The sequence below is a fragment of the Palaemon carinicauda genome, chromosome 3 (genome assembly GCF_036898095.1).
Source record: "Palaemon carinicauda isolate YSFRI2023 chromosome 3, ASM3689809v2, whole genome shotgun sequence".
NCBI lineage: Eukaryota > Metazoa > Arthropoda > Malacostraca > Decapoda > Palaemonidae > Palaemon > Palaemon carinicauda.
Window position 1 is genome coordinate 68,719,265 of NC_090727.1, and position 10,730 is coordinate 68,729,994.

The 10,730-nt window shown below is 35.6% G+C and overlaps 1 protein-coding gene across 1 annotated transcript in view; it reads right to left on the reverse strand.

Annotated features, from left to right (window-relative positions):
• The window catches only part of LOC137632344 (uncharacterized), a 26,678-nt gene extending 16,297 nt beyond the window's left edge, over positions 1 to 10,381 (reverse strand). The window contains 5 exon segments of the mRNA XM_068364281.1: positions 1,542 to 1,766; positions 4,410 to 4,520; positions 5,524 to 5,864; positions 8,689 to 8,818; positions 9,829 to 10,381. Coding sequence (XP_068220382.1) covers positions 1,542 to 1,766; positions 4,410 to 4,520; positions 5,524 to 5,864; positions 8,689 to 8,818; positions 9,829 to 9,982 — 961 coding nt within the window. The 5' untranslated portion in view covers positions 9,983 to 10,381.
• Between the last annotated feature and the right edge of the window lie 349 nt (positions 10,382 to 10,730).

Genomic DNA, 10,730 nt, shown 5'->3' on the forward strand with positions numbered 1-10,730 from the left:
TGCATGGATTAATGTATCTTTAACTGCATACAATTCCTATTAAGATTTTCAGCGTGATTCTTGATTCCAAATTTACTGTTGAGAAACACATTTGGCCTGTTTCTTCTTCAATTGCACAAAAATTTTCATATAGAAGGGCCTCAACTTCCGAGCTTAATAGGTTCCAAGAATCTGTTGATAAGTCAAATTTTTTTTAAATTTTGGCCTAGTGCAGGCCTAACTTGAATTCCATGCCCATGATTCCCAGCTACAAAAGTCAACAAATAGTCAGATTTCATATCAGGTTAATACAAATATCATTTTGCTCACTTTATTTAATGATTTAATATTGTTTTATTACAGTATTTCTTTATCTTATCTTTGTTATTTTTAGTTGGGTTTGTGTTTATTTCTCCGAATGTTTGTAATTTGGGGACCGTCTGTATTGAGAAAGTCTTCTAAGATTTTCCATCAGTTGCATTACCAATGTGCTAAGGCTACATTACCGTTCACATGGAACGAAAGGGGAACGGCTATATTTTTGAGCATGCAACCTGAACTCAGCTGTCTCAACCATTCCTACCACTCGAAGGAATTCTGTTAACATCATATGGTGTTCCATTTATGTCCCCTGTCCCAACCTCTCCCATTCCTGTAATTGTTACTTGGTCGGCATGGGAACGGGAGTTAGAACTGATGTGTGTAATGGGGTTAATTGACTCACTGACAAGTTCAAGTGACGTAATCTCACAAACAATTGAAATGTTAATACACGAAACATGCCAAATATCTTTGACCCATTGAACTCACAGTACATGGTGATAGTAATCGACGTATTGAACTCACAGTACATGGCGATAGTAATCAATATATTAAACTCACAGTACATGGCGATAGTAATTGACCTATTGAACTCACAGTACATGGCGATAATAATCGACCTATTAAACACACAATACATGCGATAGTAATCGAACTATTGAACTCACAGTACATGGTGATAGTAATCGACACATTGAACTCACAGTACATGGCGATAGTAACCAACCTACTGAATTCACAGAACAGGGCGATAGTAATCGATAATTGAACTCACAGTACATGACGATAGTAATCGACCCATTGAATTCACAGAACATAGCGATAGTAGTCAACCTATTGAACTCACAGTACATACGATAGTAATTGTCATATTGAACTCACAGAACATGATGATAGTACTTGACTTATTGAACTCACAGTACATAACGTTAGTAGTCGACCTATTGAATTCATAGAACATGGCGATAGTAATCGACCTATTGAACTCACAGTACATGGCAATAGTAATCGACCTATCGAACTCACAGAACATGGCGATAGTAATCGACCTATTGAACTCAGTACATGGTGATAGTAATCGACCTATTGAACTCACAGTACATGGCGATAGTAATCGACGTATTAAACTCGTAGCACATGGCGATAGCAATCGACCCAAATGAACTTGCAGAGCATAGCAATAGTAATTGAGCTATCGAACTCACAGAACATGGTGATAATAATCGACCTATTAAACTCACAGTACATGGCGATAGTAATTGACCTCTCGGTGATATTAGCAGCTATGATAGGGTTGCTCTTATCAGTAGTGACGAGATTGCAAGTGATGTTGGCGTTCTGGTAACTCTCCTGGACCACCGTGATGGCTAGGCGGTTGACGACGATGCCTTCTCCTGCAGACGCCCAGGAGGTGTCTAAGGGCTGCCCCTCCAGGAACCACCAGAGACTCTCCACGTCTGATGTTCCTGAGGAGGATTGGTTTAGAGTGATTAAAAATCATTGTCAGGTATAAGTTCATGGTATTATTTCTGTATTTAATTTTTTTATTCTTCTAAGTCATTTATGGTGTTCATGTTCAAATATGATGTGATGTTATCCTTAATTACGAAGGTATATATATGTATATATATATATATATATATATGTGTATATATATACATATATATATATATATATATACACATACGTATATATATATATATATATATACATATATATATATATATATATATACTGTACGTCTGTATATATATATATATATAAATATATATATATATATATATATATGTGTGTGTGTGTGTGTGTGTGGGTGTGTGTGTGTGGGTGTGTGTGTGTGTATTATATAGATATATATACATACGTATGTATATATATGTATATATATATATATATATATATATATTTATATATATATATAAATATATATATATATTATTCTGGTGAAGAAAATAAAATTAATTTTTATCTGGCAAAATCTAAAGACTTGTTTTTTCTGTCATCAACTTCGGTCATTATTTTATTGGTACAGTGAATATTTCAACCTACATCGTAAGAAATTAATTTTAAAATGTATTAGTGAAAATATGTGACCAAAATAACATAAGTCATAAGGACATTCTATAATTATTTTTAGGTTCAAAGTCCTTTGCTGGTAAGATTAATTATCAAGGCACTTATACGCATCGATAAACTTATTGAGGTATGAAAAATGTGTCATGAATGTGAAAAATTTCCAAAAATTTATTATATTTTAGAAATATTCAATGTGTCATCTCCAATGCCTTCTCTCTCTCTCTCTCTCTCTCTCTCTCTCTCTCTCTCTCTCTTTATTATAGCAAACTCCCTCTCTTCCCATAGCAAACCATTCTCTCTCTCTCTCTCTCTCTCTCTCTCTCTCTCTCTCTTTATTATAGCAAACTCCCTCTCTTCCCATAGCAAACCATTCTCTCTCTCTCTCTCTCTCTCTCTCTCTCTCTCTCTCTCTCTGTTATCCTAATTTCATCACATTACAGCCAGATTTATATCGTTGTTTTACCGACACCGACAAGAAACAGACGCTCTCCGCTCAGGGACTGTCAGTGCCAGTAATCGAAAAGTAATGAAAGAAGAATTATAATCTTCGAAACGACCATAGTATTTCTTTCCAGAGAAAAGATCGGGAATGGAAGCGATGGGTGATAAGGAATGTAAAATCAAAATGGCATTCATGGATAGATAGGCTGAAGATAATCATTTGTTCCCCAGTTTGCAATTGGCCTTTGGTAGAGACCTAGAAGTATGTGATGCCCCCCATACTACTTCCAATGCTGTTCAGAAATCCCTTGATTGTGGTGAGGAAGTTCGTATGATTGGCTTTGATATAGTGCTGCCCTTGACTGTGTTAATCATGAGGCCATTGTTTTCAAACTTAAACAATTGCAATTAGGAGGTCTTTTCATAGCATGTTCTGTTTTAAAAAATTTAAGTCATAGATTGCTAAAAGTTGTTGTTGATGGGCACCATAGGAAAGTGATATCTGGTGTTCCTCAGGTTAGTGTTCTTGGGCCATTACTTTTCATACTGTATCCTCATGATATGTGGTGATCTCATACATATCCTTGATTTCTTAGTCTTCCAAATCAGAAATAAGGTGTTAAGCAAGGGTTCTCAACCTGGGGTACATGTACCCCCAGTGGTACATATTTACTCTTCAGGGGATACATTGGCTCTGAGAGAATAACCGGTACATCTGAATATATTTTGGTGATAAAAATATTCATTTAGTACAGGGGTTCTCTACCTGGGGTACCCAGTGGTTAATATTTACTCTTCAAGGGGTACATGAGATCAGAAAATAGCCAGTATTTTGCAATGCATAATGTAATTTGCATTGAGATTGAACAATAGAATTACATCACAATATCAGTTTCATCATTTCTCTTTTTGATCCTCAATTTTACGGGTTCATAGGAATCTATTAACATGTCCAAATGGTACAGAAGAACTAAAAGGTTAGGAACCCCTGGTCTAGAGGTATAATAAGGGTTATTATACTTATTTGAGACTTAATTAAGAGATATGGTTGGCATTTTTAAACATCAGAAGTAGAAATGATGTTTGATCATCTAATGAAGAGGAAATGTAAGTTTTTTTAACCTCTTTAATAAAGGGGAAACAAGATTGGAGTTCCCATAATAAGAAATGTAATTGTAAGGTTCAAACAATTCATCAATAGGTAATGGTAATATCACTAAGACACAGAATTAGAGCAAACTAATATAGAGTTTATTTTAACATGTAAGAAAAAGAATTGGACATTGGCAGGACATATGATGAGCATGACAGACAATTCATGGGCATAAAGATTGCAAAAGAAGCAGGGGAAGGAAGAGAAGGCAATGGATTGAAGAAATAAGCAAATTTGCGGGTTTAAACTGACATAGAAAGATCATAAACAGAGATGCGAGTGGAAGGACATGTCTAAGGCTCTCGTCATGCAGTTGACAAGTTACGGCTTATAATGATGAATGTAAAATTGACGTTTGGCTTTTAATAACCAGAGGAAGTCATGAAAGGAGATGAGATTATTTTAGAAAGAGGTCCAACTCGGGTATCTACTCAAGGCTCACCATGTGAAGCTTGACAAGTCAGTGTGAGGTTAGCCCCTTCTGCTAGAGGTCCTACTTGGGTGTTCACGGTTCGACCTGTGCTGTCATCCAAAACTACTGTCTCAACGTCATCTGTTTAAAGCAGGGAAATACATCTATATTGCTGTGGTATATACTATAATCGCCGCAGAGATTCCGGGAAAACTAAGCTCCACCCCTGATGACGTCATAGCCAATCATAGTGTCTCCCGTGTTAACAGCGGTCACATAACCTCCCCTCAAATTGATTATAAGTTAGTATACTTTAAAATTTGTAAGGGGATGTATTGTGACTGCTGCCAACGTGATTGGCTATGGCGTCATCAGGTGTGGGGCTTATTTCGCCTGAAAACTTTGCGGCGACTATACAGGGTGTTAAAATAGTCGGCTGTCGTCCAACTACTTACTGCAGGGAGACTATTTGAACACCCTGTATAATTCACAATTATTGTACGCTGTTTGGAGTTAGATCCAATTCTGTAATGGGAAGTATTTTAGATTTTATAATTATAAAAGACTCAATTTGAAAGTGCACTATAGATATGTCAAGAAGAAAATAACAAATATACTAGAAAAAAATAATGTCTAAGAGTTATTTAGTTTCTTAATAGTATATTCTGACCAGGATTTTTATCATAATCTAATTCTGATTCTGAATCGAGAAATACTACTTATAAAGTCGATAAGAGTTAGATAAAGTTATTTGGGTTCTGGTCTATTGTAGCAAGTCTTACGGTCGTACCGTATTCCGGTCTATTCTAACAGGTCTTACGGTCTATTCTAGCAAGTCTTACAGTCTTTCCGTATTCCAATCTATTCTGACAGGTTGAATGGTCTTACCGTATTCCGGTCTATTCTAACAAGTCTTACTGTCTTGCCGTATTCTAACATGTCTTATGGTCTTACCATAATTCGGTCTATTCTAGCAAGTCTTATGGTCCTACCGTATTCCGGTCTATTCTAGCAAGTCTTATGGTTTTACTGTATTCCGGTCTATTGTAACAAGTTTTACGGTCTTACCATATTCCAGTCTATTCTAACGCGTGTTACGGTCTTACCGTAATCCGTTCTCTTCTAACAAGTCTTACGGTCTTACCTGCCACAACTAACATCAATCTCTGCGTCCAGGTGGGAGACTGCCTGAAATGGATCCTGCATCTGTACTCAGCCTCATCTGTGTCTCTCACATTTCTGATGATGAGCGTAGTTCCTCCAGAACTGAGACTCTTCCTGTCCTTCCTTGAATCTGCATTTGAATCTAGGCTTCTTATACTCCTTTGGGAGATGAAGTCTAACGTTCTTCTACTTTTATTGTTTTTTGTAACTTCATTTTGCCTGATTGAGTTTTTGCTTACTGCTGGTGATGGTTTCGTTTTGCTCCTGGGGTATTTTGCTTTGGTCGTGTTTCCATTCTTGTCCAGGCTTCGGGAGTCGTGGCTTTTGGAGAGAGAAGAGGAAAGATTTTAATGAAAAATAATTACTTTTTTTTGGTCTGGAAATAAATGAAATCTATTTTAGACTTGGTGTGATTAATTCTTACATTATGTTAAATTATTTCTCTCAGATTTAGAAACAAATGTATTCTAGTTTAGACTTGGTGCAATTAACACTTATTTCATGTAAAAGGATTACTCGCAGATTTATAAATAAATATAATCTAGTATAGAATTGTTGTAATTAAATTATTGCCCTCAGATTTAGAAAGAGATGTAATCTACTTTAGACCTGGTATTATTAACAATTATTTCATGTTAAAAAGATAACTTTCAGATTTAGAAAGAAATGTAATCTAGTTTAGATCTGGTGTAATTAACACGTACTTCATATTAAAAAGATTGCTGTGAGTTTTAAAAAGAAAAGTAGTTTAGTTTAAACTTGGTGTAATTCAAAATGTCTCAATAATTATATTTAATTTTTTCCAGGTTGTTTCGACGAAGAAGGGGATTCACATGTAAGTGTTCATTGAATATTCATTACTTCTTCATATCTTTCCTCAAGTTAAATTTCATTTCTAATTTTATATATTTTAAAACTGAGTCTTCTTTATTTCCTTTTATTGTATTTGGATCTTTATTTAGTAGCGTTTGTGATATTATATATTGATTAGATGTTATAAGGCTGAATGTACTATGTAACTTGTTAAGTATGTCTATATATATATACATATATATATATTATATATATATATATATATATATAATGTGTGTGTGTATGTGTATATATATATATATATATATATTATATACATATATATATATATATATATATATTTGTATGTATATATCTATATATATATATATATATATATGTATATGTATATATATATATATATATATATATTATATATATATATATATATATATATATAATAAATATTTATTTATATACATCCTCTTTAAACCAACTATACATAATATTTATTTTATCCTGCGGTCACCCCCCATCCCCCACTTATTTCCAACCAATGCCATATTCAAGCCTCACCGAAATAAAAATCGACTACTCTTTTTGCCACCACATCCTTTTACTCAACACTGCACAAAAGAAGGATGAAAACGTTCACCCATTCTTTTCCAGTGCTGTCATTCTGTTTAAGCCATAGTTCACGAGGTCCATTCATTATCACAAAAACACTCTGCGAAACGGCGGATTCAATTTTGTTACCAGCGGAGCGCTCGCCAAAACATCAAAAATTAGAGAGCTGAATATTTGATCAATCTCCATCAAGTAAAACCGAACTCTAGTTAGGACAGAGAGCGAATTAATAAAAAGGAACATGCAAGTTGCATGTAATGAAATATGTTATATGTAAAAATCTGGTTGCGAGCGCATGTCGAATTGTGAAATAAAATCTGGCATGTCGATCACATATTGTACTAGTCTGTGGAGTCATTTTTTTATATTTCAATTTTATTTTTTATTTGCATTTACCCTCGTGCATGAGAGGAATAAGTTATGGAAGCTTTTTTGTCTATTCTTATTTTGTAGAACAAGGGTTTACATTATTAAGAACATGTTATTGAGTGATATTGTAAGAATAGATGTTTTGATATGGCAAGGAGTAACTTAGGCTCGCTTCACAATCATCATCATCATCATCATCATGAGTGTGAAGCGAGCCCAAGTTGACTAAATCCATAGAGGATTCATTGGCTAGATACATCAAAGGATAGCTAGTTCCTTGTGATGTGCAGTGCCTATCTAACTAAGGCAAGCAACCCCTACCGGTCCATACTAATTCTAGTAAGATCAACCATCAGGGATCAGGAGTAGAAGCCAAAGCGACAGCTTGTCCTTTGCCTTAAACCAAATCCATCACCCTGCTGCCAGTGACTTCATCGAGGTTTAGGGGGGCATTTCTTCTCATTACTCCACCAAGTTGCTCATCCACCTATACGAGTATAAATGTTGACAATCATCGATTGCTTAGATGTACCGCCTAGCGATTTTTTTTTCCACACAGTAACATTTCCGCACGGTAATATATCCACACGGTAATATTTCCGCATGGTAATATTTCCACACGGTAATAATTCCACTCGTTAGGAGGCATGTCTTCACACGAGAGGATTTTCCCTATAAGCCGCTACACTGCAACCACGCGGATTAACAGTAATTGCGGCTGGTGAATCAACCGCTCGGAATTTCTTCCGAGCGGACAGCTTGTGAAGAGCCTCATTGCTCATTGATTTTTAATCAGTCTGGACATTCCTCAGGCAAACAAATCGTTAATGTTAGAACGTCCTAAACTGAACGTTTAAATGTCCAAAACTGAAAGTTGAAATGTCCAAAACTGAACGTTGGAATGTCCGAAACTGAACGTTGAAATGTCCGAAACTGAACGTTGAAATGTCCGAAACTAAGCGTTGAAATGTCCATAACTGAACGTTGTAATGTCCAAACCAGCACACTTAAATGTCCTAAACTGAACGTTAAAATGTCCGAAACTGAACGTTGAAATGTCTGAAATTGAATGTTCAAATGTTTGAAACTGAACGTTGAAGTGTCTTAACTGAACGTTTAAATTTCCGAAACTGCACGTGGATATGTCCGACACTGAATGTTGAAATGTTTGAAATTGAATGATTAAATGTCCGAAAGAGAACATTTAAATGTCCGAAACTGAGCGTTGAAATGTCTGAAACTGAACATTTAAATGTCTGTAACAACTTAAATGTCAGAAACTGAACGTTTAAATGTCCTAAACTTAAAGTTTAAGTATCCTAAACTGAACGTTGGAATGTACAAAACTGAATCTCACCTGAGAAAAGGCCTCGTGGAATGGTCCAGGTACCATAAGACCAGGTTCAAGGTGTCCTCTGGGTAGTGCGGATGACGACAGGGGAGTCTAGCCGCTGAGCCTTCAATTACTTTCACTACAATCACTGGACCTAAAAAATTCGAAAGGAAAATCACTAAGGATAAGATGTAATGTTTTATGTTTATACTAGTGTACGCGACCCGTAAGAAGTGAGGGCTAAATATTTAGATAAATGTGCACAAACAACCCCTCTCTCACAAGGGTATGACTACACACTTTTCAACCTAACAGATGGATAACAGATAAGTATTTTTATTTAGCCGGCATTTTTGACGGGTCGCGCACACTAGTATGATATAATGTTAAAGGTATCTGGGAAAGATTAAGGATTTTGCTGGAAGTATAAGGGCTTGCTGGAAAGAAATTGTGAAGTGATTGAAGACAAAACATTGGATGAATATTGGACGAATTAACACAAAAGCGTAAATGGTATATTGTAAAATGGGGATATATCATGTTGAGTATTCCATCCTCTTGGATAATAGATTACAAAGTTGTTGGATTGTTGGAGGATTCAGGTTTTATTTCCTTATATACCAAGTGTCTCTTTGAGCTGAGGTAGGGTTACCTTACTTGAAGCAACAAAAGGAAAATGATTGGTTAAAAAGGAGTGGAATGCATAACTATGAACTACTTTTAGAGAAATTCAAATGGAATAATTGCAAAATGGAAAATTGGACCAAAAAGTTAGAAGAAAAAGATTATAGATTTTTGGAATGGATGTTAAAAAATAACCAATAAAGATTGTGGATTTAGTTCAGAATGGAACAAGGAAATTAGACCTATATCTACATTGAAAGAAATGCACACAGGAAGAGAAAAGTATCAAGTATATTTAACAAAAAATAACTTATAAAGATTATGGATTTAGTTTTGAATGGGATAAAGATATTGATACGTAGATCAACACTGAGTGAATTGGACACAGGAATAGAAAAGTATCAAGTATATTTGACCAAAAAATAACGAATAAAGATTATGGATTTAGTTCAGAATGGAACAAAAAAATTAAACTTAGATCTGCATTGAATGAAATGGACATAGTGCTATAAGCGACCAAGTTTATTTGATTAAACTCACCAATATCCAATGTTGGAACTTCTGCCACGATGTTCGGTCTGATATCCTTCGTAGATCCCAACGCCGCCACCAACAGCACAGCCGTTAAAGTCCACAGCCGAAAGGGTTCTGTAGTCCACTGGTGGACTCGCAGCTTCCCCAACGCCAGTATCATTTGATTTCAGTCTTTTGCTGAGGGATAACTTACTCCTCCCTTTTCAGTTCGTCCTCTCCGCTTCCCTTGCGTCTACTGGCAGTCACCAAATGTGATTATTGACCAATCGGGGCTTGGCTCTAATTGGAAGTGACAAGAGATGGCTGTGTTTGCCGAGCGTTAAGTCCGATATCGGTGGAATGCGTAGCCATCCGACTGTTATGTCCAAGCTCATCCAGCAAATAATGTTTGAAAGAAATTTGTAGAACATTTTGAAACATTTGTGTCATTTACAGAACTGTCAGTAGGGGACGTTATTCTGTTGGCCGAGTCTATATTGCAAAAAATGGGATTATGAAAGCCTTTTGTAAAACCTGTTGAAACGTTTGTATTGTTTACGGAACTGTCTGTAAGAAACGTTTTTCTGCTGACCGGGTCTATATTGCACAAAATGTGATTACGAAAGCCTTTTGTAAAACATGCTGAAACATTGTGTCGTTTGCCGAACTGTATGTAGGAAACGTATTTCTGTTGGCCCGGTCTTTATTACACAAAATGTAATCACGAGAGTCTTTTGTAAAACATGTTGAAACTTTTGCAATGTTTACAAATCTCTCTGTAGGAAGCGCTATTCTGTTTGCTGGGTCTTTAATGTTTCTAATACACAAAATGTAATTACGAGAGTTTTTCTTTACTGTATAGGCAATGTTTCTTGCAGGTCACTGTCAAGCATTTAGTAAGACATTAATCTGCAGACAATATTTCTTGC